Source organism: Chlorella variabilis, assembly GCF_000147415.1.
Source record: "Chlorella variabilis unplaced genomic scaffold CHLNCscaffold_18, whole genome shotgun sequence".
Taxonomy (NCBI): Eukaryota; Viridiplantae; Chlorophyta; class Trebouxiophyceae; order Chlorellales; family Chlorellaceae; genus Chlorella; species Chlorella variabilis.
In genome coordinates this window covers 814,601-841,966 of record NW_005435070.1, presented here as the reverse complement: position 1 = coordinate 841,966, position 27,366 = coordinate 814,601, and the positions used below count along the sequence as shown (strand labels likewise).

General features: G+C 66.7%; 8 protein-coding genes across 8 annotated transcripts; 4 read left to right on the top strand and 4 right to left on the bottom strand.

Annotated features, from left to right (window-relative positions):
• Positions 1-278: 278 nt before the first annotated feature.
• On the bottom strand, positions 279-3,596 carry CHLNCDRAFT_32265 (hypothetical protein). The gene is made up of 8 exons (XM_005845278.1): positions 3,435-3,596; positions 3,244-3,346; positions 2,836-2,938; positions 1,993-2,576; positions 1,681-1,806; positions 1,349-1,493; positions 941-1,093; positions 279-749 (listed from the first exon to the last, which is right to left on the bottom strand). Exons 1-8 carry the CDS (start codon positions 3,500-3,502, stop codon positions 598-600), a joined length of 1,434 nt encoding a protein of 477 aa, XP_005845340.1. The 5' UTR covers positions 3,503-3,596; the 3' UTR covers positions 279-597.
• A 482-nt stretch (positions 3,597-4,078) lies between these two features.
• On the bottom strand, positions 4,079-5,382 carry CHLNCDRAFT_137137 (hypothetical protein; the record flags this gene model as incomplete). The annotated part of the gene is made up of 6 exons (XM_005845277.1): positions 4,079-4,235; positions 4,351-4,440; positions 4,594-4,730; positions 4,936-5,055; positions 5,141-5,206; positions 5,284-5,382. 6 exons carry the CDS (start codon positions 5,380-5,382, stop codon positions 4,079-4,081), a joined length of 669 nt encoding a protein of 222 aa, XP_005845339.1.
• Positions 5,383-6,456: 1,074 nt separating this feature from the next.
• Positions 6,457-8,768, top strand: CHLNCDRAFT_32263 (hypothetical protein). Its single transcript, XM_005845413.1, has 6 exons — positions 6,457-6,530; positions 6,723-6,804; positions 6,995-7,047; positions 7,315-7,454; positions 7,851-8,110; positions 8,322-8,768. Exons 1-6 carry the CDS (start codon positions 6,524-6,526, stop codon positions 8,440-8,442), a joined length of 663 nt encoding a protein of 220 aa, XP_005845475.1. The 5' UTR covers positions 6,457-6,523; the 3' UTR covers positions 8,443-8,768.
• Positions 8,769-9,183: 415 nt separating this feature from the next.
• On the top strand, positions 9,184-12,264 carry CHLNCDRAFT_137135 (hypothetical protein; the record flags this gene model as incomplete). The annotated part of the gene is made up of 10 exons (XM_005845412.1): positions 9,184-9,242; positions 9,362-9,649; positions 9,812-9,894; positions 10,126-10,218; positions 10,430-10,565; positions 10,812-10,915; positions 11,129-11,286; positions 11,488-11,615; positions 11,760-11,953; positions 12,101-12,264. 10 exons carry the CDS (start codon positions 9,184-9,186, stop codon positions 12,262-12,264), a joined length of 1,407 nt encoding a protein of 468 aa, XP_005845474.1.
• A 619-nt stretch (positions 12,265-12,883) lies between these two features.
• Positions 12,884-13,502, bottom strand: CHLNCDRAFT_137134 (hypothetical protein; the record flags this gene model as incomplete). Its single annotated transcript, XM_005845276.1, has 2 exons — positions 12,884-13,006; positions 13,140-13,502. The coding sequence occupies 2 exons, from the start codon at positions 13,500-13,502 to the stop codon at positions 12,884-12,886; spliced, it is 486 nt and encodes a 161-aa protein (XP_005845338.1).
• Positions 13,503-13,872: 370 nt separating this feature from the next.
• Positions 13,873-16,591, top strand: CHLNCDRAFT_137133 (hypothetical protein; the record flags this gene model as incomplete). The annotated part of the gene is made up of 10 exons (XM_005845411.1): positions 13,873-14,113; positions 14,336-14,444; positions 14,582-14,667; positions 14,809-14,968; positions 15,100-15,121; positions 15,360-15,465; positions 15,642-15,806; positions 16,035-16,103; positions 16,290-16,423; positions 16,568-16,591. The coding sequence occupies 10 exons, from the start codon at positions 13,873-13,875 to the stop codon at positions 16,589-16,591; spliced, it is 1,116 nt and encodes a 371-aa protein (XP_005845473.1).
• Positions 16,592-17,226: 635 nt separating this feature from the next.
• CHLNCDRAFT_137132 (hypothetical protein) lies at positions 17,227-19,479 on the top strand (the record flags this gene model as incomplete). Its single annotated transcript, XM_005845410.1, has 9 exons — positions 17,227-17,313; positions 17,403-17,562; positions 17,718-17,758; positions 17,878-18,089; positions 18,244-18,389; positions 18,573-18,689; positions 18,857-18,897; positions 19,028-19,242; positions 19,347-19,479. 9 exons carry the CDS (start codon positions 17,227-17,229, stop codon positions 19,477-19,479), a joined length of 1,152 nt encoding a protein of 383 aa, XP_005845472.1.
• A 1,670-nt stretch (positions 19,480-21,149) lies between these two features.
• CHLNCDRAFT_32259 (hypothetical protein) lies at positions 21,150-26,575 on the bottom strand. The gene is made up of 18 exons (XM_005845275.1): positions 26,478-26,575; positions 26,183-26,292; positions 26,011-26,081; positions 25,810-25,876; positions 25,467-25,595; positions 25,256-25,345; positions 24,909-25,073; positions 24,489-24,680; positions 24,109-24,259; positions 23,817-23,932; positions 23,557-23,633; positions 23,324-23,396; positions 23,045-23,098; positions 22,798-22,928; positions 22,461-22,598; positions 22,167-22,295; positions 21,920-22,019; positions 21,150-21,687 (listed from the first exon to the last, which is right to left on the bottom strand). The coding sequence occupies exons 2-18, from the start codon at positions 26,285-26,287 to the stop codon at positions 21,490-21,492; spliced, it is 1,986 nt and encodes a 661-aa protein (XP_005845337.1). The 5' UTR covers positions 26,288-26,292; positions 26,478-26,575; the 3' UTR covers positions 21,150-21,489.
• Between the last annotated feature and the right edge of the window lie 791 nt (positions 26,576-27,366).

Genomic DNA, 27,366 nt, shown 5'->3' with positions numbered 1-27,366 from the left:
GGGCGGTGGCTGCGGATGTACTGGCTCAACAATGCAACACCCTGCCGGCTGGCTGTCCTCTGCCTGGCCCCGCTCCCTTTCCGCCCCACACCCCTGCCCCACACTCCCTCTTCTCGCCCACAGTATGAAGAGTCGCGCAAGCAGGCGGAGCAGAACAAGCTGGTGGGGCGCGCCACCAACATGAAGCTGTCACTGTTCTAGCTGCTCCAGGCGTTCCTGGCCCTTGACGGCAGCGGCAGCAGCGGGTGGCGGCGGCGACTGACTGTGGCTAGGCGGGTGTCACGGGTGCCGTTAAACGCTTGGTGGGTACACAGACGGGCGGGGCGAGGAGGGAGATACACGAGCGGCGAGGGACAGTGCTGGGCATGCGGTCTACAGTGTGTGTTGTGGCTGGGCTGGTGTAAAGGAACATGAAGCAATTCAAAAGTGGGGGCCAAGACAAAGCCATGGCGGGCGCGAAGCAGCCGACAGCCCGAGCGTCTCGGCACGCAGAGCGCAGCCGCGGCGGCCGTGCAGGAGGGTGAAGGGTCGGCACCGCCGCCCGGCTGTCGGGCAGCTGCGCAGCGGCCTGCAGGCCGCCTCGTCGCGGCCCGCCCCTCAGCCCTGCACCGTCAGCAGGTCGCTCTTGTCCTTGCTCAGCAGCACCTTCTGCACGCACTTGAGCGCCTGGCTCTGCACGTCGGGGTCGGGGTGCATCATCAGCCGCATCACCAGCTCCTTGCCGCGCAGCTCGCTGACGATGCCGCGCCCTGCATAGCAAGGGCGGCGTGCATGGATGAGGGTGGTGGGCAGGGTTTAGGGTAGCACAAACCGGAAAAGCAGCACGCCGAGGAGGGCAGGCCTGACACCTGCCATGCTGTGTAGCGCGTGCATCCCGGCGGCAGCGCATCCCGACTGCCACGCAGCCCCGCCCCAGCCCCAGCCTGCCGCCGCGGCGCACCATGGGAGATGTGGGACACAAACTGGGCCAGGTCCTGGCAGCCCACGGCGAGTGTGGTGGAGTCGCGGCTCGTCTCCAGCAGCTTCAGCAGCACCCGCAGCAGCTGGCAGTTGTTGTCAACCAGCTTCTCGGAGTTCTCGCGCCAAAAGGCGTCTGCAGTTGCGGGGGGGGCACAGCGCAGCGGGGCGGGCAGCGCGAGGAGCGCGGGTGAGCAAACCACAGCAGCAGCAGCAGCAGCGGCAGCGGGCGGGTGCCGCTTGTGCCACCGGGCTGTTCGATAGGAGCTTGGCTGCTGCTATGCAGCACAGCGTCCCGCAACACCCCAAGACAGGGCCCGCCACCGCTGCTGCGTGCCGCTGCCCGCTGCGGCGGGGCGTCGCTCATCTCCAAGCCCCTCCAGCTGCTCACCCGACTCGTGCATGGGCGCCCAGGTAAGCTGCCCCCCCAGCAGCTCCTTCTTGTAGCGCTCAAAGGACGAGATGGTGGCGATGCCCGCCTGCAGGTGCTCCCCCATCCAGTCCAGCAGGTCTGGGATGTCCTGATCATCCCAGTGCTGCACGGCAGGGCAGGCCAGGGCAGGGCGGGGAAGGGCAGGTCAGGTCAGGGCAGAACAGGCGTGAGCTGGACGCCGCATTCAAAAAGATGCCCTGCATCCCCCCGGGGTCTGCTCACCCTGCCCCAGCCCCAGCCCCAGCCCCAGCCCCACCACCACCACCGCCATGCCCCCTGCAGCCCCCCACCTGCAGCGCGCGGTTGGAGAGCGCCTTGGGCAGCCCCTTCTCCACAACCGCATACTCCAGGCTGGTGGGCCCCACAGAGATGAGGTTCTTGAGCGCCATGAGCGCCACACGCACCAGCTTCTCCTTCTGTGCCAGGCACCACGGGAGGGGCAGGTGGCGAGGTGGGCAGGGCAGCCAGTCAGGCAGGCCGGTGATGGCGAGCGGGCTGAGGTGGGGAGCCATCCAGCCACGCCAACAGCAGCAGCCCCCAGTCCCTCGAGGCATGCAGTACCACCACCACGGCCTGGCCGCACCGTACCGCCCCCAGCCCACCTGCGCCTGGCGCACAATGTCCACCAGCGCGCCCACCACGTTTGTGCTGCCGCACAGCACGTCTGCGGCGGGGCGGTAGAAGGACAGCTCCCAGCAGCACAGCGTGGCCTCGTACAGCAGCTGGATGTTGAGCTGGCCGGAGCCGTGGGCGGGCATGGCGACCAGCGGGGCCAGCAGCTGCACGCCCCCCGCGCGGTGCAGCATCGCGCGCAGCGGCGGCTCGCGCAGCAGGCGGCTGAAGGCGTGCACGGCGGTGGGCACGGCGCGGGAGGGGTCGCTGGGGCGCCGCAGCTGCGCGCACAGCCAGTCTATGAACGTGGCCGCCGCCTTCTGCACCTCCTCCACCGCCGCCGGCAGCGCGCCGGCCGAGGAGGAGGCGCCGTCGGCCGAGGCGGGGCCCGGGGCGCGCAGGGCGTCTTTGTCGGGGCGGCTGGCCAGCACCTCGGTGAGCAGCAGGCACGCCTTCTCCTGCGTGAACCAGTCGTTGCGGTGCAGCAGGCGCAGGAGGATCTGGTAGGCGTCCAGCGGACCGCCGGGGCCCGTGCTGCTCAGCACATGGAAGAGCTTGGCGCGGGCGGGGTCCTCTGCAGGGCGGGCAGGTTCAGGTGGAGCCCATCAGGAGCAGCAGGGCGGTGCCAGAGCCATGGGTGCCAGTCCCGACAGCCGCTGCGAAGCAAGCACCCTGGCTGCTGCTGCATCTGCTTCACACAGACTCAGCCAAGGCAGGCTGTGCGTGCAGCGGAGGCGCTGCATGCATGTCCGCACACACGCAACCACATCGCAGCAGCGCCGCAGGAGGGAGGTCGTTCCCACCCACCCACTCCACTCCCTCCCAGCCCGCACCTGCCAGCATCTCTTCTACCATAGCCAGCACATACTGCACCGTCTCATCCTTGGTCACATTCTTGAGCACAGCCAGGAAGGCCTCCACATACGAAGGGCCCGACTGCGGAGCAGCAGCAGCAGGCGAGGAGACAGCGGTCTCAGGGTGAGCGGCGGCAGCCGGCGTGGCCGCCGCGGGCAAGCAGAGTTCTGCGCGAAACTGCGGGCGCAAGCAACAGCAAGACTGCTACCACTGGCCGCTTGTGGTCACGGGTAGAGCACGCCCAATGCCAGGAGGAGGCGCGGCAGGCAGCGAGGGCGGGGCAAGCGGTGGACCAGGGCTTTGCCGCCCGTCCAACCCGCCGCATCTCTGTGCTCCCTCCGATTCTCCTGCCCCCACCAGCACGATTTCCCTGGCAGCAGCCTCACCTCCTCCAGCAGCTTGGCCTGAAACGCTGCGTCCTTCTTGTCGAACCTCCGCAGCAGCTGCAGGTCGCGATCCGTTATCAGGCGAGCTGTCTGGTAAATATCCCTGCAGCAGGGAGGCTCACGGAAGAACAAGCCCTGCTGAGATCAAGACCTGGCCCAGTGGAGGGTCAGGGGAGGCTGGGCGCGCTTACCAGGGTATGTCTCGCCTCAGGACCGCCAAACTATCGGCCTGGAAGTCAGGCTCGTCGCTGTAGAGCATGGCGCCCCACCGCCCACTCCCAGCGGGGATTGCGGCGCTACCCAAGCTCTGGCAAGGCAGGGAGGCCGATCTGGGCGAGCACAGGGGTTGAGCGACCTCGGTTTGCAGCAGGGCGCGCCGATCTGCCTCTTTCATGGGCCACTGGAAAGGCGGCAGCGGCGGCAGAGGCCTGGCCTAGGGCTTGGCCAGTACATGAAGAACTGGCCCAAAGGCTAGCCCATGTAGGTTGTGTGCGGGCATGGGAGCATGCCACAGGCCTACCAGACGCGCAGCTGCTGTTGGGGCAGGACCTGGGGTCTGGCACGTTGACCGCACCACCGAAACCGCCCGTCAGAAGCGCTGGCGCTCGCTCTGGGGCCAGCCTGGATCTGCTTGCTTGTTGCATTGGAAAGATCGCTGCCAGAACGGGTCGGGGGTCGCGCAGTAAACGAAATGAGCATAAAGCGACGACTGGCAGGGCCACACAAGGAAAACTGGTCTACATGTCAAAACATGGCAGAGGCGGGCCAGGCGGAAGCGAGGGAAAAGGGATGCCATGGCTTGGATGAGGGAGACAGCGCCGAGCGGCTTCAAAATCTACTTTTCGACGCGCTGGTTGCGAGGGTTGCGAGGGTCCTTCTGCCATCGCTCAAAGATCATCGACTTGTACTGCATGAGCCGCAGCCCAGGCTTGTCCTGCTTCAGGATTTCCAGCTGCTCTGCATAGTAGGCCTCCCAAGCCGCCTTGGCCCGCCTGGGGGAAGAAAGCATGGACGCATGCCGAGTGCATTGTCAGGAGGGGATCAGCGGAGATGCCTCCCAGCACTCGCTGCAGCAAACACAGCCAACAATGGGAGGAAGCAGCTCACTTCTCTGGGTGTCGGTCGGCGCCTGGGCTATCAAGCGTAAGCGCCTCTAGCGCTGCATCCACGCTGCGCGCCTCCACCACGCCCTCCTCTCTGCAGCGACAGGCGCAGGTGTGGAACCGACAAGAGCATCAAAGTTGGGCCCAAGCATGCAGATGCTGCCAGGAGCATTGTTGCATCGCAGCCCGCATGCTTCACAGCCGGGGTTTCCTCTTTCCCGTCCTGTGCTGCTCCTGCGCTCCTCACCTGTTCCTGTTCTCCACATCAATGGATGCCACATACTCGGCTTCACCCACCACGCGCTCCTGCCCCCGCTGCGCCGCCAACTGCTGCTGCTGCCGCTGCTCCCGCTCGCGCTGTTGCGCCAGCTGGTGCGCTGTCAACTGCAGCCAAACGCAGCGGTGGATGGCAGGGGTCCAGCGTCTGGATGGCGGCCAACAGGTGCCAGCAGGTGCAGCCATGCAGCGCCAACAAAGCAGCAGCAAGCAATGTGTTGCACGCTTGCAACAGCCAACCGCAGCAGACAGCCAGCGAGTGAGGTGGCCGGTTCATCTGCATGTTCGCTGCCCAAGGAACACCCTGCCCCACCTTGGGGGCTGCTGGTTTGGCCGACTTCTTCTTTGCAGCTGCAGCCAATGCCGCCTCCTCCTCTGCTGCCAGCCGCTTCGCCTCTGCCTTCTTGCGGGCAGCCTCCTCACGCTGGCGCTCCTACAGGGCGCAGGTACGAGAGCCACATTTGCAGCAGGGGAGGGAAGGAACGCAACAAAGAGCATGCCAAGAGACGGCGTCCCACCTGCTCCTCCTTTTTCACATCACGTTTCGCCTTGGGGTTGGCATGTGCATCCCAGTAGCCGTCCTCCTGCAAGCCCGGTGCAAAAAAACAAAACACACTTAGTGGTCTAAAAGCAACGGCCTCGAAAGCCGACGGGTTCGCACCTTGGCCGAGGCGGCCTTCTGCGCTGCTTGCTGAGCCGCCTGCTTTTTGGCGGCCCTGGCGTCAGCGACCTTCTCGTTGACGCCCCCTTTGTAACCCATGTGGAGGATCCCAACAGGCTCTGCGCACACCTGCATACGCACAGCGGGGAGGGCAGCGGCGGTCGGCGGCGCGAGGGTCAGGCGGGCACTGCCAACCAGAATGGTCACTTTGAATGAATCTGTGTGAGGTGGCTCACGCTCTGGCCGCAGGAGAACTCCCCAGGTCTGCATGATCGAGACTCATCTCGGCCCGCAGCGCAAGCGCAGTGGTCGCGCTCCTGCTGCTGCAGCGCAGTGCACCATAGCAATGTGGCTTGCTGCGAACACTGCGCGCACCAGAGATTGATTGCCTTGCCAGCGGCCTCTCCAGCAAGCCTTCTAACAAGGTTCTAAAGGCTTGGACTACAAAAAGCAAATCGCGGGTAGACGAGACGAGAGCTCTGTCGATGCCTCTGCCAGCATGTCTGCCCAGCGCGCAAGCCGGGTGACGCGCGGTCATCCATCGGTGGGACCCCCACAGCAAGCTGAGGCACCACATGCAGACCAGCACCTCTTCCATTCATGCTCCGATGATGAGTCTATTTGATGCGCGCCATGACCATTGCCAGTGTGGCGCACTAAAAGCTTGGTTGCACTACCAGCTCGGAGCAACTGAGAACCGTGTCACCGAACCTTGAGTGGCACCTCGATGGCTGCCTGCCCTTCGCTGCTAGATTCGGCAGCCAGATTTAACACAAATTGAATCTGCAGAGATCGCAGTCCTTCGCACCACGCAAAGCAGCACCAGCGAGAACTGGCAGGAGGCGGTGGCGGTCAGAGGCCGGTGGCGGCAATGCAACAGACATGACATCGACATCACGCCCCCCCTGTAGTCTTCAGTGACGATCCTGCGCCCAAATCATGGCGGGCCAGGCCTGGGAGGCAGTTGCCCAGTGCTGTCCCCATGGCATGGAGGAGCTGACCGGGCTTGGGGCGTGCACTGGCGGCCAATTGCAGACGTTCACCCTGGTGGCAATGCAAGGGCAAGGGATAAGGAGCCCACACCGACTCCCATGCATTTCCGCCAGGCTGACTGGACCCAGGCGGCCTGCCCGGGAGGGGGGAGGCATCGCGGCGACCACCGGGCTTTTCACAGCAAGGAGGGTCAGTGTGGGCTTGATTAGGCCCGGACGGTGAAGCGGGCACGGCAAAGGGGGACAAGATGGCTGGTGCGTCCGCTGGGCGCCTTGTTTGGGACCATTTGGGGTGGGGGGTATCGGAGGCAGCGGTGGGCACACGATCTCGGGCACATCTGGCCCAGGGAGGGCCCCCGCATGTCGCGCTACCCCTATCTCAGCCCTGGCAGCCGCCTGGGGTGCACCGGCGCGCTCATGGGCGCGGCTGACCGCCTTGTGGTGCAGACGAGGAGGTCATGCACGTCGGCAGGCGTGTCTACGTCTCCAACCTCGCCTGGAGGACGTCGTGGCAAGACCTGAAGGACAAGTGCGCTGATGGGCGGGGCTGGGGGCCTGTGCAGGCCGGCCAGCCGATGGGCAGCGGCAGCAGGGCCGGCCGGCTCGGCTCAAGGCGCCATGCAGCGCCATTGGGGGCGCCGCCGCCCGCACATACGGACGGCAGGCGGGCCCCCGTTTGACTCTGCCCGACCAGCTTAGCGCACCACCCTCTGGTGCAGGTTCCGCGAGTGCGGCAACGTTGTCTACTCCAACGTCATCAAGGATGAGTCGGGTGAGCACCCGCCCCGCCTGCTGTAGCGCCGGCTTGGAACCAGCCGGTCTCGTCTCGCCTGCCAGCTCCAGGCCGGCAGCAAGCTCTGCGCAGCCCCAGATGTGGGGACGCAGCCGCCCAGCAGGCACGGCAGTGGCGGCAGGCAGAGGCGTGGGCTTCGCCGGCGCGTGCGGGGCCGCCGATGGCGCGCCACCCGGCGGCCTCGGTCGAGGCTGCAGCCTGCCCACACTTTTGGTATTGATGGCATCATGTGCGCTTCTGCTGCAGGTCGGTCCAAGGGCTGGGGCATCGTGGAGTTTGAGACGCCCGAGGAGGCGCTGACCGCCATCAACACGCTTAACGGCGTGGAGCTGGGCGGACGCACCATCCTGGTGCGGGAGGACCGCGAGGACCGCGACGTGAAGCAGGTGGGTGGCGCAGCTGCCGCACGCTGGTGGCCTGCCGCAAGGTGGTGGAGAACCTGCTTGCCCTTAGCTCGGCGCTGGCATAGAATCGCCCTGTGCCGCTGCGTGCCTGGCAAGCTGCGGCGGCGGCAGCGGCAGTGACGCGCTGCCAGCCGTGCGTGGCGTGGCCCCTGGCGTGGCCTGGGCAGTGGCAGCAATGTGGCAGTGGGGCAGCGGGTGCGTGGCGTGCAGCGTGTAGCAGCTTGTGCACGGAGCTGAGGGCCGGAGCTGCTGCACCGTGAAGCCCGGGCAGCTGCGCGGGGCTTCGCGCGGCCAAAGAACCTGGCTGCGCGCTGGATGCGTGGGGCGGCCTGCGCCTGACCCCTCGTACCGCCTCCCGCCTCCCTGCAGTACAACGAGGAGAACGGCATCACCCCCCCGGTGCGCCCTCCCCGCGAGCCACGCGAGCCGCGCGCCCCCGCGCCCGGCCGCGGCCGCGGCCGCGGCCGCGGCCCTCCCCCCGAGGGCGCCGAGGGCGAGGAGGTCAACCAGAGCAGCGGGCTGCAGATTGTGGTCAACGGCCTGCCCTGGGCCTGGACCTGGAAGGAGCTCAAGGACCTGATGGCCGGCACCGGCAACATTGTGCGCGCAGACGTGGTGTACGGCCGCGACGGGCGCAGGTGCGGCGGCGCGCCGCGCGGGGTGCCCAGCGCGGGGAGGCAGCTATGCCAGCAGGGCGGGCTGCGACATTCAGGGAGGGGCTGGCAGGCAGTGTAGCAGCCTGCGGGATGCATGCATGCAGCTGCCAGAGGGTGGCAAGTGGAAATGCGGCTGAGCCGGCGAGTTGGAAGCTGACGGAGCAGCGTCGTGCTGTGCGGCCCCCCCTTGCAGCCGCGGCTACGGCACCGTGCGCTACGAGACTGCCGAGGAGGCGGAGGCTGCCATTGAGCAGTTCAACGGCTCCGACCTGGAGGGCCGCACCCTGTCGGTCAGGCTGGACAAGTACGCTTGAGCTTCGCTGTCGAGCAGGCCAGCCACACCACCGGCTGGCCCACAGTTTGCCGCCGGGCGCGCTGCCGGGGTGCGGGGTAAGCGCGGCCGGCGAGGCCTGGCATGCGGCCTCACGCGGCTTGCGTTGAGCAGTCGTGCGACCCCACCCGATTGACCAACAGCACCCACGCACGAGGGAAGGGCCCCACCAGCCCCCACCACTGTGCTGACCTGTTTGTTACCCCCCCCCCCCCAGTGATTTGTTTCGTTCGCCATTATTCCTCCTCTTGGTCTGGGAGCATGGAACAAACCCCATTCTGTGCTGGCGCCGCTCCCCACCACCATGCCGTGTGTTAAACGCTTGCTACCAAATCGCTACCAAATCGGTGGGTGCCTTTTCGTTATTGTTCCTCTCGCCATCCCCTGGCTGCTACTTCATTAAAGCCTGTGAATGCACGCTGGCCCGCTGGCAGCACAGGGCATCAGGCCGGCGGCGAGCGCTTGCTGTATAGAGGCAGTGCGCTGAGCGAAGCCCTCTGGGCACCCCGGTCCCCTCACAAGGAGCAGTGCATCAACTCTGGGCACCAGGAGAGGGCTGTGTGAGGGGACAGGGCGAGCAGAGGATGTGGGTTGCCGCGCCGTCTTGCGCCCTGCTGGCGGTGCCAACCCCTGCTGTTGATCTGGGGAACTGGGGCCAAACGGCCATCCTCTGCGAAGCCACACACGAGATCCTCCCGCTCTAGACCTCCAACGTGACTGCAGAATGGAGGAGGTCCCAAACATAGAGGTCCTCTCTGCTGAGTGTCTCTCCTGCATCTTCAGGTCAGCGCGGTGGATATGACGTGATCAAAAATAGAGCGCCTAGCCGCCGCACTCGCCGTGAGCACCAGCTGCCGGCACCCGCTCGCCGCCTACCACCGCCGCCTGCCGCCGCCCTGCAGTTTCCTGGATCCCAGAGACCTAGCAGCTGCGGCGTGCACGCAGCGCGGCTGGCGCCTGGCAGTGGGCCAGGAGGAGGGCATTTGGCGGGGGCTGTGCGAGGCGCACTTTGCGCTCTCCGCCGCCGCTTCTCCAGACCGCCAGCCGCTCCCCGGCTTCAAGGCGGCCTATGGCTCCTGGCAGCTGTCCTTTGGGAAGTACGGCGAGATGGCGGGCAGGGCGCTGCGCGCCTGGAGGCAGGTGGAGGACTGGGCGCAGCAGCACTTCCCGGCGGTGGCGGCCTCCCTGCGGTGAGCGCCCGCCTGCTGCGCCGCGCAACCGCTGCTCCCTGCTGTGCGGCCAGGCCATGCACTGCTCTGACGAAGTGCGCGCACCACTTCTGGCCAGCATATTGCTGCCTGCCATCCGCAAGGCACTTCACCCAGGGCACAAACCCTGCCAACCGTATGCAGACCTGGCGCCAGCGAGGATGCGCTGGACGCGGTGCAGGCAGAGCTGGGCTTCCGCCTGTGCCCCGCGCTGCGCGTCATCTACAGTGAGTGAGCCGCCGCCAGGCTGGCGCCTGCCGCTGCCGCCGGCACTTGGGTTCCTGCCTAGGCCCCACAAGGCTGCCGGGCGGGCGGCTGGAGCCAGGTGGCCCAAGCCTGAGCCCCACCTGCCTTACACATGTCCTGCCGAGCCCACCTGCCCCCGGCTGCCTCAGCTGTTGTAATCGCATGCCTGCCCGCACCCCCTGCCACCACCGCCGCCGCCACCCGCCCCGCAGGGGTGCATGATGGGCAGGCGCTGGAGTTTGACCGCCAGGTGGACAACCAGCGCACCGCCATGCACGACTCGGTCTTCCACGGCCTGTTTGGGGGTGAGGCCTGCTTGTGCGGTGGTGGTGGGGAGGCCTGTTTTGGGGGAGGCCTGGCCTGGGGAGGGGTCATGCCTGCTTGGGGCTGGGGCCCGGCCTGGGGAGGGCAGCACAGGTGCGCGGCAGGCAGGTGGCTGCCGTGGCGCGCATGCACATAGCCGTGTTATGCCACGTGCGCCACGCTGCTGCTGCTGCCTCCCTGCGTGCGGCGCAGGCTACTCGTTTTACAACCACATGGTTTCGACGCGCATGCTGCCGCTGCGCCGCCTGCTGCGCTGGACCCGCACCGCCCACTCCACCCTGGGCTTTGGCCCGGAGGACCGTCGGGTCCTGTTTGCGGCCTCCCACAAGTGAGCGGCAGGAGGGGCAGGCGGCACCGGGGTGCGGCACGGCACATGGCGCAGCTGGCGTGTGTGGGCAGGGCAGACGACGCCGCGCAGGCAACAGCAGGACGGCTCCTCAGCACAGGCCACCGAGTGCCAGCACCGCTCTCTCTCCTTCCCTCTGCCTGCCTCCGCTGCCCTGCCCGCCTCGCCATCCATGCCCCTCCCGCCCTCCCCTGCGCTGCACCTACCGCCTGCCCCCGCTGCCCGCAGCTTCAACAAGATGCTCTACTGCGACTGCCGGGACGGCCTGGTGCGCATCGCAACCGTGGACAAGGTCACCTGCCTGCAGGCGGTGCCCGCCGACAGCCAAGCAGGTGGGGCAGCGCCCGCGCCGGGTGGCCAGCTGTATGTGCCGCCAAGCGCAGAGGCCAGCCTGGCATGCTCCACGCCTGACCTCCCGTGCAACACCCGGCAGCAAGTGCTGCCCCCACACGGCCACCGCCCCAGCACCTGATCAGATCCTGCCCGCCCGCCTGCCTGCCCGCCTGCCTGCCTGCCTGCCTGCCTGCCTGCCTGCCTGCCTGCAGGCGCGTGCGACGGCGTGCTGCGCTGGTTTGAGGAGTACGCGGCGGCGCTGGCTGCGGGTCGATTTGGGGTGGAGCCCCTGGAAAGCGAGTATGCCGAGAGCCGGGGCATCTCGCTCTTCCCGCAGCTGCCGCCCTGGCGCTCCGAGGCGGTGACAGAGGTGGGGCCTGGTGGGGGTGGGGGATGTGCCGGGGCTTGCCTGCCCATGGGGATCGAATGTTGCAGCAGCGGGGCAGCACGCCGGGACCGGCAGCTTGCCAGTGCAGCTCGCTGGGCATCTGCCCAGCTGCTGCCGCGCTCCGACAGAGAGGCTGCCGTGCTGCGCCGTGCTGCGCCGTGCCGCCGTCTCTTCGTGCTGCAGGGCGTGCGGGTGTGTGCCTGCCCGCTGTTCGTCCCGGAGCTCACCCAGGTCAGCAATGTGGAGCGCAGCTACTTCTTCTCCTACAGGCAAGCCCTGCCCTTCCTTTACGCATGGAAATGGCAGACAGCGTGGCTGACGCTTTGACTGACACTCGGCAGCTGCTTTGGCGAAGCCAGGGTGTGCACGGCTGGGCATATGGTTGCTGGAGGGTGTTGTTTCCAAAAACGCAAGGCCAATGCCGACCTGGCGCCCTGTGCCGCCTCCCTCTGCAGCATCCGCTTTGCGCTGCTGTCGGAGGAGGAGCAGCTGCAGCTGCAGGGCAGCCTGGCGGGGCCCAAGGGCGGCGCCCCGCTGCACAGCGTGCAGCTGCGCAGCCGCCACTGGCTCATCCGCGACGCCAGCGGCGCGGTGGACAGCGAAGTGAGGGGGGAGGCGGTTGTCGGCCACTACCCGCTGCTGCGAGCAGGTGCGCCTCTGGGCCTTGGGCGCCAGCAGCAGCGCCCATGGGATCCCAGGCCGGCAGCTCGCTCCGGCCTGCCTTCCCGGCAGCTCTGCTGGCTGCGCATGCGCCCAGCCCACCGCCGCCGCGCCCTGCACCGGCCCTGCCCTGCAGGCGCCCCCGCGTTTGCCTACCAGAGCTGCACGCACCAGAAGGAGGCGGCGGGCAGCATGGAAGGCAGCTTCCGCTTTGTGGAGGGCAGCCTGCAGCAGCCGGGGCGCGAGTTTGACGTGGCCTGCGCCCAGTTCAACCTCAGCGTGCCTGAGGTGATGTTCTGAGGGAGGGCCCAGCTGCTGCTGCGGAGCCCCGGCAGGCCACCGCAGCCTCAGTACAGCCCAGCCAGAGCCAGTTAAGATCCTAGCCTGCCGGCTGTTGACCGATGAGTGTCGTGTGTTGGCTCCCTGTTGTGACAATGCGTGCCTTCCGGCAATGGGAGCAGAATGGCTTTGGTTTACTAGTGCTAGTACCAGATGCGCATGATCAATCGTGTCTAGGTACGGCAAATGAGTGCCTGAGAAGCGGAGGAACAACATGAAATGAGACACTCAAGGAAGGGCAAACACAGCATGAATTCAACAGAAGGAGCAGGAAGGAGATGGGCAGGGGGACAGATCCAGTAGCAGGAAGGTGTGCAGCAGGGCAATCAGCTTGCTGCGCAGTTGACACGCTACTGCCGCAGGGTAATTATCAATTCACGCAGGGCGCTGGACAGGGCTCGATGAGGAGCAGGGTGGTATTGACAGGATGCAGACTAGGCTCTTTGGCTGTCGCAGGCAGGCAACCAGCTCACTGATGCGCTAGGGGTGGCCCAGCTCAGAAGCCGCGTGTGTGGATGGCTGCAGGGCAGCGGGCACGGCGGATGGAGTGACAAGCGCTCGGCAGTGGGCAGCAGGCGGCTCAGAGGGTGGTGCTGTCTGGCTCCATGTTGACCTTGCATCCCCGCTGCCACAGCTGCTGCGCGTAGAACTCAGCATGCTCCTTGGGTGCGCAGGTGATGATGGCCTGGCCGATGGAGCGAGCCTGCAGGCCAGGCGGGGGCATGAGCACGACATGAGGAGTGAGCAGTGGTGGGGCACGGAACAGGCGGCGGGTTGGGCTATGCACGCGCGCAGCAGCAGGCTGCTGGCGCAGCACTAGCCAGGCAGGTGCGCACCGTGTGGAACACGTTCTGGGCGTGGGCCTGGTCTGCGCCAACCACCGCCATGATGGCATCCACCACCCGCGCCTCCACATGCTTGTCGCTGTCCAGCAGCAGCACGCGCCATGAGCCGCCGCCCAGGCCGCGGCCGCCGTTGGAGTCCAGCTTGCTGCCCGCGCTGTCCGTCAGGGGGGTTCCGTCCGGGCCGATGGTGCCAAAGGAGGGCCTGTCTAGGACCGCGCCACCGCCCCTGTCCTTGGTGGCAAACGTCGAGTGCAGCGGTGCGCGGCGGCGGCGCGGCGCCGGCAGCACCGCGCGCGGCCGCTGAGAGGCGGCGCCAGCACACGCGGGGATCGTTGCTGCTGCGTGGGAGGCCATCGGGGGTGCGTGCGCCCACTTCTGACTGTCTACAACTGCGCTTCCAGATGGCGGCGGGGTGGATGCTGTGGCCGATGCGGGCCCTACTGGCGCCTAAACTGCAGCGAGATGGTCAGGCCGGCAATGCAGATGCACGGATGGCTGGGTGGGGCAGATAACTGCGACCTTTCATTGCGCTTCCACCTGGCAGAAAGATATTTCCGCGAGCAATTGCTGCGCGACCAGTTTCAGGCCAAAAGATCGCTGGTGGGCAGCTTCACGGGCAGCGGGCTTGTCTGGTGCAAGTGGGCCGATGCAGTGCGTCCTGAGCAGCGCCCAAGGAGCGCGCCTGCAGCCGCATGGGGCGTTGAGCAGGCACCGTGCCTGCGCCATGGCTGCACCCAGCAGGCGGCAACGGCGGGTGCAGCGCCGCGAGGGGCCCTGGCCCTCGGTCGCGGCGGCGGCGGCGGCAGCAGGCGGCGAGCCCGCGGCAGAGCCCTCGGTCGGCGCGGGCGCCGCAGCGACAGCCGAGGCGCCCGCCCTGCCCGGCAGGAAGTTTGTGTACGCTGTGGACGGCAAGCCGGACTGCGAGCAGGCCCTGCGCTGGGCGGTGCACAACATCTTCAGCAAGGGTGGGTCACGCTGCGCTGCGCTGCTGTTTGTTGTATGCCACAGAAGAAGGGCGGGCGGTTTGGTGTGGGCAGGGACCCAGTCCCTGGTGCCGCCCACCAGGGATAGCAGCTGCAGATGAGGTTCCGCCTCCAGCTGCACAAGTTGCCTGTGCATGCTGGGGCCGGTCCGGTCTCGCCTGCTGATGCCGCCGGCTGACAGCTCCACACCCCACCGTGCCGCAGGCGACACGGTGTACCTGGCACACTGCCTATCCGACCCGCGCACCCCCGCCACAGCGGTGGGCTCCTCCTCGGCGGCCACCCAGTGGTCGCCCGCCCGCGACGAGCAGCGGTGAGCGGCATGCTGGTGGCGCGTCGCTGAGCCCCTACACCCGGCCACCACCCCCTGCCTGCCCGCTCCTGGTGACTGCCCGTGCCTGTCCCTGTTCTCGACGATGACCCCCCCATTTGCCCCCATTTGCCCCGCAGATATGCCAAGGAGTTCTTCCTGCGTATGGAGCACGAGGGCAGCGCCATGCTGCAGGGCCGCTACGTGCCGCTGCTGCAGTTCAAGGGTAGGTGCGGCGGGGTGCCAGCAAGGCCGCGGCTCGCCTGCGGCGCCACCTCCTCACACACCCTCGCACACGCGCACATCCACACACACCACACCACCGCTGCGCACGCTTCATCCGCCCGCCGCATGCTCCCTTCTGCAGGCGTGCAGCACGAGGAGCTCCTGCTGCGCCTGAAGGTGCATCGCTCGGCGGCGGGCATCGCCGAGGCCATCTGCTCCAAGGCCTCAGACCTCGGGGCTGATGCGGTGCTGATTGCCAGCCACGGCGCGGGGGCGCTGGCAGACTTTGGCAGCGTGTCCAGGTGGGGGCAGGGGGCGTGTGTGTGTGTGGCCACCCTCGCTGGCTGCTGGGGTGGCAGTGCGTAGGAGGCTGGCGGCGATGCTTTGAAGGGGCCTGGCTGAGTGACGATGCGCCCACTGCGCGCGGGTGCAGGTGGGCTTCCGAGCACAGCAAGGTGCCCGCCCTGCTGCTGCCGCCATCGACCATGGACCCGCAGGCAAGCAGCCGCCGCCGCCTGCCACGCTGCACCGCTCCGGCAGCCTCGCTCCCGCGCTACGCCGCCGCTGCGCCTGCGCTGGCACGCTGACCCTGCAAGCTCCTGTCCCGCAGCCGCCTGGCCCGCACCCGCCTTCACTTGCGCGCAACATGCCAGGCTGCTCCCTCACCTGCCGTGGCCTGCCCCTGTGGCGCAGGCTGTGTCCGCGCCCGCCTCTCGGGCCGTCGTGGTTGCCGGCACAGACAACATGGAGGGCCTGCGTGACGCCTTTGAGTGGGCGCTGCACAAGATGGCCAAGCCAGGTTCGGCCTCACTCCCTGTTCCTCCCGTGTTTGGCACCCTACCTCCTGCTGCCCTTCAGGGAAAGGGTCGGAGGTCCCTGGCACCACCATCACCACTCCTCCTCATCACTGCACTGCACGTGTGGGCGGCATGCCAGCCGACAACCGCACCCCCACCCTTCCCCGCCGGGCTGCAGGCGACGTGGTGTATGTGCTGCATGCCGAGCAGCTGGCTGGAGACGAGGAGGCTGTGGACGCGCGCAAGCGCCTGGTGTCCTCCGTGTTTGAGTGGCAGCAGGGCAGCAGCGCGGTGGCGGCGCCGCTGGTCAACGTGGTGTGCGACATGGTGCTGGGCACTTCCAGTGAGTGGCAGTGGGAGTGGAAGGATGGGCTGGCGGGCAGCAGCTGTTGAGGGCCGACTGGCAACAGGCAGCCAGCGCCCCTGGCGCCCTGGCGGCCGTCGGGGCGAGCCTGGTGTGGTGGCAGGGCGGGCGTGCACGAGGAGGGCATGGCTGCTGCGGCTCGGGGGTTCTGCTGTCAGGCTTGCAGGCATTCTCAGGTGCACCTGTTGCCCCCGCCGCCGCCTGCAGTGCCGGATGAGAGCATGGCGGAGCCAGAGGGCGAGAGTGGCGCAGGCGCGCAGATCTGTGACCTGGCAGGTGCGCCATGCTGCTGCCTGCATGTTCCCTCTCTAAGCGGGAGCTGGCAGCCCGGGGTGATGGTAACTGCTGGCAGCTTTCCGAGTGTCTGCCTCGGCCATGCTATGTGCCCATCTGTTGCCATGTGAATCAGATTCAGCCGCCAGCTGCCACTCAGTTCTGGCCTCCAATCACCTCCCCCTGCAGCCGAGGTGAATGCGCGGTGCGTGGTGCTGAGCCACCACGGGGCGGGGATGATGCGGGAGCTGCTGTGGGGCCACGTCACCATGCATGCCTCCAAGTTCTGCCCCCGCGCCCTGGTGGTGCTGGAGCCGCAGCATGTGGGCAAGAGATGAAGGAGTTGATTGTTCAGTTTTGCTTCCGCCTTTTTCACGCCACGCACCAAGCACGCGGCAGCTGATCTGGCAGCGTACCGTCGGGCATGGAGGTGGTGCGCTTGCTTTCCACCCACCTCCCCGCCTCAGGCCTTCTCCCTCTTGGGATGTTGATGCTCTGCCCAGCTCTCTCCCCACCATGCCAGCAGCGTTCAGCTCTCTCCCTTGTCTTTGCCGCATCGCAATGATTTTGTATCCAATCGCAACGCCATCTCTTCCTCCCGCCTCATGCACCTTCTGTCCCATGCCTTTGCCACACCTCTCCGTCTTGTGACGTCCGTTGTTGCATCATTTGCACGTGTCATCAAGACTGCCCTCTGGCAAAGTGGTAAATCACATCAATGTACCAACTGCAGACAGAGAAGGCAGAGGCCCAGGGAGGCCACTGGTCACGGTCGCGCCCCTGCAGCCCGATTGTACCGCGGCTGAGCGCTAAGCGCTTGGTTGCGCCAGCTCCTGGTTCTCCTCAGCTAGCTTTCACTGCTCATCACCTGCAAGTTCATCGTGTTTGCGCCCCATCCCTGTCAGCGCGCCGCGCTGTGCAGACGTTGCCTGCAGCTGCTGCTCACGTCGTTCACAGTCACCTGGCCTGCCTGGCCTCCGAGCTGTCCATCTGTCCAAGGCAGCTTGCCCAGTAGCTATCCCCTCGTTGACACGGCCTGTACCCTCGTTGACACGGCCTGCCGCGTAAACCAAGCGCCCCCACAGAAGCTCCACAGCCACCCAAGCAGGCTTGGGGTTCTGACACCATGAGAGCCGCCGGGGCCCTCGCCCTGGCACTCGCCGCCTGCGCAGTGCTGCCTGCGCACGCCGCCCAGGGCAGGTCGCTCAACCAGGTGGGCCTGCCTCACACCAGCAGACCTGCTGCCGCCATTGGAAGCTCACGAACTGGGAGCTTGCGGCGCCCAACCCGCCGTTGCCGCAGGTTCCAGAGCGCCAGCGCGCCGGCGTCTTGGATCCATCCACTGCAGCCGAGGAGCCAATCCTCACCACCGCCATCTCAGTAGGCGAGGAGACCACGGCCTGCCAGACCTTCTCTCCCTACACGCTCGAGTGGGGCTACTCCCGCTCCGCAGTCGACTATGGTGAGCCGGCAGAGCGATGGCAGGTGGTGGGGAGGAGGGGCTGCCTCCAGTCCATGTGGCAGCCTGGGCGTTCCCCTGCTGCCTGTTGGGCACGGCACTCCCTGTTCTGGTGAGCCTGTGACCGGCTCACCTGCCCAGCTGCGCGGCCCGTGCAGGCGCCAACGGCACCAGCCAGCCCGACCTGAGCGACGTGCAGGTGCCTCGCTCAGCCTGCCTGCTGGCCGCCTGCGCTGGCCTCCAGCGGCAGCCATCCCGACAGGAGCTGCGTGATGCCCATGCCACAGGCCGCCGGCCTGCTTCCCGTGCTCGCTGCAGGCCCTGATAGCGCGCATCTGCCGCAGCCCCGCGGCGGCAGGCTCCCGGATCATGTCTGCCGTCCAGGCGGGAGGCCCCGAGGCGCAGAGCGCGGTGTATGCCCTCCTCAATGCCGACTGCCCTGACGTCCTGGATGCGGGCAGCGAGACCTACAGCGCCGCCATCGACGCCGTCACCAGCGGTGACCCCGCAGACCTGCCGGCCGTGGCAGAGTGAGTGGGTTCCCAATGCTTCACTGGGGTGCCCCATGCAGTGGAGCAGCTGCCCCTTGGTAGCCTGGCAGTAGGGGCAGGGCCGACGTCGCTGGCAGCCGAGCCTAGTCCGCAATCATGTGGTGAGCCACTCGGCCCTGCCGCATCCCTGCAGGTGGTTCACCAACCTGGCAGAGGCGGCGGACGCCGTCGGCATCCCTCTCTGCGCCTCGGCGGCAGTCATTGACCCCACCACCGGAGAGCTGCTTCAGGAGGAGTTTTTCCACACGGGGGCAGCAGGGCCTGCCGAGTCCCCACAAGGTGAGCAGGTGGCCCCTCGGGCTGATCAAGCATGGCCCTTGAGACAGAAAGCCCCTTCTTATTTAGCTGCATGTAGGGTTACACTTTCTGTCAAATGGCTGGAGCATACAGCTTCTTGGTTTGGCAGGGGTTATGACGAGATGGCTTGGCAAGGGTTATGACGAGACCGTTGCCCCCACGCAGGCGCCGACGGCGCCGCCATCCTCACCACCTCCATCTCCTTTGTGGACACTGTGTCCTGCGATGTGTTCGACCCTGACCTCTTCACCTGGGTCACAAACTACACCGCCGAGCCGCTCGGTGAGAGCCGCCGAGCGGGCCGGTTTTAAACCCTAAACCCATTGCTGCGTGGGGTGCCTCTGTCTGTGGCGCATTTGATGGCGGCGCCTCCACCCCCTCGCACCTCCCAGGCCTGCCCGCGTCTGCACTGGCAAGCTGACGGGGTGCCCATGCTGCGTGCCATGCAGTCGCCACCAACACCACCAAGCCCCCGGCCAGCCTTGTCGGGGTGGGGGCGCTGGCGGCCTGCAGCCCTCGCGTGCTTGTCCACAATGAGGCCGTTGCAGCAGCACCCCACTCTCAGATGCTCACGCTATCCTGCTCACCGGTGCAGCTACACTGGCGGCTGCTGACTGCAGGCTGTGATGGACCAGATCTGCAGCGATCCCGTGACTGCCGGCGACCAGCTGCTGGCGGCGGTGCAGGCGGGAGGCCAGGAGGCACAGGTGTGGGTCGATGCCCTGCTCACCGCAGACTGCCTGGAGAACCCCAGCTCGCCCAACGACGCCTACCAGCAAGCCATCAACACTCTGAACCCCGAGGGCGACCCCACAGACCTGCCGGCAGTTGCCAGGTTGGTGCTGGGCACAGGGCACATGGTGCAGTGCGTGCTGTTCTGTTCACCTGCCAGGGACCAAAGCGGCCCGTTGTGTGCTTCCCCTGCGCTCGCTGTTGCAGCTGGTTTTCCAACATGGCGGCGGCGGCCGACGCCGTCGGCACGCCAGTCTGCCTTTCGCTGGCTGTGGTGAACGAGGGCACTGGCGAGGTGCTGGAGAAGAGGGATTTCTTCACTGGCGACACCGCCGCTTAGCGATCCTCACGGTACCATTATGCACAGCCATGGGTACATACCGGATGCTGTAAGCTGATTAATGGTTGGGATCCAGGTTCGGATCAAGCCCACTATCTTGTACGTACAGGATGCTGTAAGCTGAGTAATGGTTGGGCCATCAATCCGCCCAAGAAATGCCTGCTGTGGTTGGATTGTTTGTTGATGTTCTCAAAGGCGACTTGAAGTCGTGAGAGCTCCCAAACCGACGGCTTAGGTGCCAGGGACATCACATTCAGAGGAGCATGAAGCTGGCCGTCGCCCTGGCTCTGGCGCTGGCAGCCTGCACGCCGGTGGTCGCCGACGCCAACAGGAGGCTGGCCCAGGTAGGAGCAAGGCTGCACACCACCGATGCGTGCACCAGCTGCACAGCTAAGTGGCCTTGCAAGCTGAATCAATGATCGTCCCCGACACCCGCTGCCTGCAGGCCAATCCGGCCGCCGCCGCCTACTCCGCGCTGGCTGGCGCCGCATGTGAGCAACACAGCTCCATGGGAGGGATGGGCACCTGCTGCCCATCCCACCACACGACGTATAAGGCCTGCATGCCGCCTGCCCCTCCACCTGCCGCAGCCCCCAGCACCTTCCTCACCACCTCCATCGCTTACGACACAGAGGCAGAGGCCACCCCGTGCGACACTTTTGATGAGGCCAACTTCGGATGGAGCACCCTGGCATCCGCCGAGGAGTATGGTGCGCCTCCAGGGGGCCTCATTCAACCCTGCCATTGTTGCGAATAATGCCGCTGGACCTGCAGGTCGGTGCCTCACCCACCGCCCGCCGATCTGATGCGCCGCAGGGATCAGCGCCAACGACACACGGCCCCCTCCCGACGTTGTTCAGGTGGGGGCAGGGTGATGCGCTGCTGCTTGCTAAAGCAGGCCGCCCTCAGGGTTGGCTCACAGCTGCCCATTTGGGCAGCATCACCAATGAGTCTGTTGTGCCTGCCTTACCTCTCCCTTCCCTGTTCCAAACGAGGCAGGCAGTGCTGGAGGAGATCTGCAGCGCCCCCCAGGCGGCAGGCGCCCAGCTGGTGACGGCAGTGCAGGCGGGAGGCGAGGAGGCACAGGCCTGGGTCTACACACTGCTGGTCGCCGCCGCCGACTGCCCGGATGAGCAGGCTGCGGCCGATGCCTACCAGGTTGGTGGTGGCGGCGGCCCCAGCAGCAGCGATGGAGGCAGAGGCAATGCTTGTGAGCGGGTCAGCTGCCTCTGCTGGCTGCAACATGACCCCTGTGCCCCCATTTCCTCCTCCCAGGTTGCCATAGACGCCGTCAACAGCGGCGCCCCAGCAGACCTGCCCACAGTCGCAGAGTGAGCGGCGCAGCAAGTGCCTGCTGGCCTTCTCGTGACCAGCGGCGCAGCCTGCCGGGCCTGCTCCCGGGTGCCTGCTTGGGTGCACAACAAGGCCCTGCTCGTCTGCCCTGCTGTGCAGCTGGCTGGCAAACTTTGCCGAGGCATCCGATGCGGTTGGCATACCTCTGTGTGCCTCCCTGGCGGTGGTTGAGCCCGACGCTGGCCGTCTGATTGAACAGCGCGACTTTCACACTGGTGGAGTGGGTGAGTAGGTGCGCAAGAGCGCAAAAGGATGTTAGGTTGAGTTGATTGAGAGAGCGCCTGTGTGTGCTCTGCCGTCCTGTCCAGCGCTGCACTCTCGAGTTGCTTGCTTTACAACAGTCGATCAATGTTCCGTGAGTGTACTGTGACAACAAAGGACTGGGCCTCACCACGAGGACAACACGGCGGGAACACAAAATGCTTTTGGGGCGCGGCAGTCGAAAACCGCCCCAACGGGCGTGGCAGCGGAGAGCGGAAGTAGTGTATCAACTTGGGAGCAGAGACGTGGAGCGAGACAAAGCAGGGCGGGGGCTGTGTAGCAGGTAGATCGTTAGTTTTCAGGGTTTCAAGGGGGCATCCATCGGGGTCGTTGAGCGTGTGCATTTGCGGCGGCGCGTAGGGCGCGTGCCGGGCCGGCTGGCTGGCCTGCCACGCCTCACTTGCCGCGCAGCTCCAGCAGCACCTGCACCACGCCCGGGTCTGCCAGGGTGGAGGTGTCGCCCAGCTGGTCTTCCTCCTTGCTGGCAATCTTGCGCAGCACACGCCGCATGATCTTGCCGCTGCGTGTCTTGGGCAGGCCCGGGGCCCAGTGGATGACGTCGGGCGTGGCGATGGGGCCAATGGCCTTGCGCACCTGCGCAGGCAGGGCACACAGGGGCAGCGGCAGGGGCAGGTCAGTCGGCGGCAGGGGCAGGCGAGACGTCCGCGCATCCTCTGCAGCCGGCTCTCCAACCCCTCTTCATCACAGGCACACCGCTTGGCGGGGGCACTGCACAAGCCTGCTCCGCTGTTGGTGCTGCTGCCGCTGCTGCCGGCTGCCATAGGGTGCGCCCTCTCCTCCCAGCCGGCTCCCAGCCAGGCCCCACCTGCGCCACCAGCTCCTTGCGGACCGACTCGTCAGGCGGGTACTCGTTGCCGTTCATGAGGGTGACAAAGGCGTAGATGGCCTGGCCCTTGATGGGGTGGCTGCACGCAGCGGAACCGCGAGAAGCCGACGCACATCAGCTCAGCTAACATGGTAGCTGTTGGCTGGAGCGGCACGCATGGGCATCTAGAGGGCAGGTGTCGAGTACCGGCGCAAACCGCGCGCGCCGCGGCAGCCCACACACTCACTCGACGGGCACCACGGCCGCCTCGGCGCACAGGTGGTGTCCCACCAGCGCGCTTTCCACCTCCGCCGTGCCGATGCGGTGCCCGCTCACGTTGATCACGTCGTCCACGCGGCCCAGGATCCAGTAGTAGCTGCGGGAGAAGAGGCCAGGGCCATGGCAGGGGCAGGTGAGGATGGGCGCTCGCGCAAGAGGCCGCATGCCTGCCGCACACGAACCAAGCAGTACAAACAGTACACAGCGCCGGCCACTGCCCGGAGCCGGACCCGCCGGCCGACTGCCCCCATTTTCTGCTCACCCGTCCTCGTCGCGGCGCGCGCCGTCCCCGGTGAAGTAGTACCCCTTGTAGTGGGAGAAGTAGGTCTGCTCGAAGCGGGCGTGGTCCCCCGCCACGGTGCGCATCATGGAGGGCCAGGGGCGCTTGATGACCAGGTAGCTGCAGGGGGTGGGGAGGAGGGCGGGTGGGTGGGGAGGCTTCGACACAATCAAGCTTACGCGAGCCCAGCACTCTGGAAGACGGCGGGTCACTCACGCGGCCAAGCTGGCAACCAGCTGCAGCTGCAGCCCATGCCCACGCCCTCCCACCACCACCGCCCCCCAATATACACCCGCACTAGCAAACCCTGCCGGCTCACCCCTGGCCGGGCCCCTCCACCTCGTTGCCCTTGTCATCCAGGATGGCGGGCTCCACGCCGAAGAAGGGAAGCGTAGCGGAGCCGGGCTTCATGGGGGTGGCGCCCGGCAGCGGCGTGATCATGTGCGCGCCCTGCAGCGGGGCAGGCATGCAGGGGCGGGGTGGGGTCAGCAGGGAGGCGCGCGCGCAGCCGCCGCCGTGCAGCGGTACGACCTGCAGCGGTACGCCCTGCAGGCCGCCCCGCTCACCGTCTCCGTCTGCCACCAGGTGTCCACAATGGCCACATTGCTGTTGCCGACCACCTGCGCGGCAGGGAGAGTCAGGGAGGGGAGGAACAGGTAAGGGGGAGCTGGGGTTGGGGCCAGGCGTCGAGGGGGATAGCACGAGCGGAGCAGCCGCAGGCACAGCACCCCAAGCGGCTGCGGCGCACAGCAGCGACAACCAATGCCGGCAGCGCCTGCAGAGCAGCTGGCAGAGCGGCTGGACAGCACAGCACAACGCGGTACGGCGGCCACCCAGCCTCGCACCTCGTAATACCAGCGCCAGGCCTCTGGGTTGATGGGCTCACCCACCGTGCCCAGGATGCGCAGGCTGGTGCGCCTGCAGGGAGCGCGGGGAGGCAGGGCAGGGGGCGAGGCGTGCGTGTGAGGAGGAAAGAGCAGTGATGGCGGCCAGGTGGGATGGATGCACCCCAAAGCCTTGCTGCTTCCTCCACACCACCACCACCACCACCACAGACCACCCGCAAGCCGCCGCTCACTTGTGCTTGGTGACGTGCTGGTTGCCGCAGGCCATGAGGGTGCGGATGGCGGTGGGCGCCGTGTAGAACAGGGTCACCTGCGCCAGGCAGCAGCGGCCAGAAAGGGAGGTCGGCAGGCGCGGGAGCAGCAGCAGCCCCAAGGATGCGGCGTCGGGACGGCGGTGGGCCCATGAGTCGAACTAGCGACCTTTCTCTAACGCAGGAAGAGGAAGCAAGGCCTGACAAAGGACAGGCATAAATAAGCAGCAGCAGCGGCTCACCCCATACTTGTCGCAGACCTCCCAGCAGCGGCCGGCATCGGGGTAGGTGGGCACGCCCTCAAACAGAATTTGCTTGGCGCCCATCAGCAGAGGGCCAAAGGTCACGTAGCTGTGGCCTGCAGAAGGGTGGAAGCAGGGACAGGGGCGTGGTTGGGGGTCAGAGAGCGGCTCCTGCACACGCCGGCACACACGCTTGCTTCCCTACCAGCGCAGCCCAGCCCAGCCCAGCGCAGCGCAGCCCAGCGCAGCGCAGCCCAGCCCAGCCCAGCCCAGCCCAGCCCACCCTGCCCACCCGTGATCCAGCCGCAGTCTGCGGTGCACCAGAAGATGTCGTCGGGCTTGTAGTCAAAGACATAGTTGAAGGTGGCGGCGGCGCCGCACATGTACCCCGCCGACGTGTGCAGCACGCCCTTGGGCTTGCCGGTGCTGCCAGAGGTGTAGAGCTGCGGGGGCGGGGGTGCAGGGTAAAGAGCAGGTGCTGGTTAGGTGTGGTGTGGGAGCCTGGGAGCCATTGGGGTGGGCTGGAAGCAGGCTGGGCACAGCAGGAGCCGTGGGTTGGCTCAGCCTGAGTGACCCCAGAGCGGCAGGTCACTCAGGCTGCCACCAAACAACTCCGCATCTTCCTACTCCCCACATGCCCCCCAAGCACTCGCACACACACCCTCATCTCACCTTGAACAGCGGGTCCTCTGCGCCCACCCACTCCACCTCGCACTCCGTGGGCTGGTCGGGGATCACGTCCTGCCACCACACGTCGCGCCCCTCCACCAGGCTGGCGTGGATGGCCTCCCGCGACACGCCCGACGCCTTGTGGTCGTAGATGAGCACCGTGGGCACGTGCACCTCCTCCTCGTTGTCCAGGATCTGGAGCGCCTGCGGGGCAGGACGGGGAGGGGAGGGAAGAGGGCAGGGGGCGGGGAGGGGCGGTCGGGAGGCCGGAAGGTGGCGCCGCGGGTGGAAGGTGGGATCTGGGAGGCCAAAGGGGGTGCTGTGCAGCTGGGCACCAGGCAGCAGGGCGCGTATACCACCAACAACAACAACATCAACAACAACAGCGACAACAACAACAGCAAAGCCCAGCCCCGGCCCCACCTCGTCCACAATCTTCTTCAGCTCGATGTGCTTGGGCCCGCGCTTGACGGCGGAGCAGGTGACCACCATCTTGGGGGAGGAGTCGGAGATGCGCCCCGCCAGCGATTCGGCCGAGAAGCCGGCAAAGACGACAGAGAAGACGGCTCCCAGGCGCGCGCACGCCAGCTGCGGGGAGGGAGGGAGGGAGGGGCAGGTGAGGGTGTGGGTGTGGGCCGTGGGCCAGGCAAGGAGAGGGCTCGGGGGCTGGCTACGCGGGGTCCGCCCAAGCAGCCGACCAGCCGTTCTGTTCAGATGGGGAGCCGAGATGGGCAGCTGGATGCCGGGCAGGGGGTGCCGGCCACACGCACCATGGTGGCAGGCAGCTCCGGGACCATAGGCATGTAGATGGTGATGTTGTCGCCCTTGCCCACACCCTTGCTCTTCATGTAGTTGGCAATCTGCGGGTGGAGGGGGCGGGCGGCGCGATGGGAGAACCGCGCCGGGCAGGAGGACGGGCAGGCGCGCACGCAGGCTGCATGCTGCCGTTGGAGAGGCACCGCGGCGCGCCGCCCCACACACCTGGCACACTTGGTCGTGCAGCTGCTTGTAGGTGGTGGTGGTCTGCTGGTCCACGTCGTTGCCCTCCCAGTAGAAGCACACGCGGTCGCCGTTGCCGTCCTTGACGTGGCGGTCCACGCAGTTGTAGCACTGCGGGATGATGTGGACGGGGCGGCGCGATGTGGAGGCGGTGAGGGCGGGCATGCAACGGGATGGCGTCTCCCTGCTGCTGCTGTGAGCGACCCGTGCGCAGCATTCTTCGATCACGAGGATAGGCAGATGGCGGGGCTGGGCCCCGGCTCGGCAGGCTCAATGTGGGGGGGCAGAGGGGGCGCCCGCTCCCAGGCGGGGGCGGGTGACTCACCACATTGGTTTCGGCGCCGTTGAACCAGGAGAGGAAGATGCCGCCCTTGTTGAGGTCGAAGTTGTACCTGGCAGGAGCGAGGAGGGGGTGCGCGGGGGCAGAGGTGGGGCTCCCTGGCTGGGCAGGGAATGCGCCAGCCCGAGCGGCTGCAGCGGCAGCGGCGGCAGGCGGGCGGCGGCCGCCGAACCCGGGCTGGCTCACTTGTGGAAGTTCTCGCCGCTGTCCCACTTCTTGTTCCAGTGGAACTGGCTGGCAAAGTCGCCCCAGAAGCCCTGCAGGGGAGCAGGAGAGTGCAGGGGGCCGTGAGTCATATTTGTCAAGGCCACCCTCGGACTGGTGTCGGAAGTGATGGCAGCCCCAGCGGCCGCCTCACCTCAGGGTCCTTCAGGCTGCGCTCATACATGTCCTTGTACTTGGCCAGGGAGTCCACATGGGCGCCCTTCACGACATGCTCGGGGGGCTGGTAGAGGGTCGCCATCTCGTCTGCAGGGTCCTGTGCGCGGGCCATGGTGTCAGAGCGCGCACCAACGACCTTGGGTTGCGATCACCACCCGGTGATCTGGCCAGGAAGGATGAGTTTGGGCTGTGTGCGGCACTGCGAGACGGCCAACCCCAAGCCAGTGCGTTTGTGGGTGAACAATGCAGCATGTGATGGCCGCCACACGCACCTTGATCGCCTCAGCAGGTGCCGCGCAAGTGGTGACTGGGCTAGACAGCTCCCTGCAGCCCTGCGTCAGGCGGAGAAGGCTCCCGATCGCTGTGGGAGGAATCAGGGATGATGCACAGCGAGTGGGGCTTTATAGCTGGGCCGAGCTGCGTGCGTGGCAGATCGGTAAACCCCCATGTGTTGCCCGCTGATGTGGCACCTCCCCCGATTCGTCTGGCTCATCAGGCACGCTCTCTCCCGCGATCCCTCCCTTTCCTTCGCCTTTCAGAGTCTCTAAGGCTTCTATTTCTCCCCTCCCGCACCCCGCAGCTGCCGCAAATTTAAAATTATGAACCAACCTGTCATCCTTTATGCCTTAGAACGGCGCCAAAACGGCGCCAAGAATGTGTTTCTCACTAAGTCAGATGTAGAGGGCATCATCCGGATCAAGCAGGGCGACCAGCAGGCGCCCTCAGGCCGGCGGCGGCGGGGTGCGGGAGGGGGGGCGGCAGTGCAGGGCGGCGCCAAGAACTACAGCAAGAAGGTGCTGCAGTTCTTCCAGGTGCTGAAGGGCGCTGGCGGTCAGGACATCCTGTGCCGCTGCGTCAAGCGCAGCGGAGAGTGGCGGTGGTGCCCCGTGGTGCCGCTCGAGGAGCTGCCCCGAGTGATCAAGGAGCACCACGAGCGGGCGACTGGCTTCAGCGGTGTGGAGAAGCTGTACACACATGTGAGTGATACAAGGGGTGCAATGATGCCGCCAGACCAACTGGAGAGTGCTCTGCATCAGGCAGCAACCGGATGCATCGCAGCAAGCACGGGGGGTGCGGCACGGCCAAGGTGGCGCTGCCCTCCTCTCCATCTATCCCTCCTTCCCTCCCTCACGCCGCGCACTCCCCTGGTCCTCCTTTGCT

Coding starts and splice junctions, on each gene's coding strand:
- CHLNCDRAFT_32265 (XM_005845278.1), bottom strand. CDS start 3,502: ATGCTCTACAGCGACGAGCCTGACTTCCAGGCCGATAGTTTGGCGGTC. Junction 3,347..3,434: donor CTGAGGCGAGACATACCCTG/GTAAGCGCGCCC, acceptor TCCCTGCTGCAG/GGATATTTACCAGACAGCTC. Junction 1,807..1,992: donor ACATTGTGCGCCAGGCGCAG/GTGGGCTGGGGG, acceptor TGCCTGGCACAG/AAGGAGAAGCTGGTGCGTGT.
- CHLNCDRAFT_32263 (XM_005845413.1), top strand. Junction 7,048..7,314: donor CGTCATCAAGGATGAGTCGG/GTGAGCACCCGC, acceptor CTTCTGCTGCAG/GTCGGTCCAAGGGCTGGGGC. Junction 7,455..7,850: donor AGGACCGCGACGTGAAGCAG/GTGGGTGGCGCA, acceptor CAGTACAACGAG/GAGAACGGCATCACCCCCCC.
- CHLNCDRAFT_32259 (XM_005845275.1), bottom strand. CDS start 26,287: ATGGCGACCCTCTACCAGCCCCCCGAGCATGTCGTGAAGGGCGCCCAT. Junction 25,346..25,466: donor TGCACGACCAAGTGTGCCAG/GTGTGTGGGGCG, acceptor CTCCACCCGCAG/ATTGCCAACTACATGAAGAG. Junction 22,020..22,166: donor GCGGCCGTGGTGCCCGTCGA/GTGAGTGTGTGG, acceptor CGCTGCGTGCAG/CCACCCCATCAAGGGCCAGG.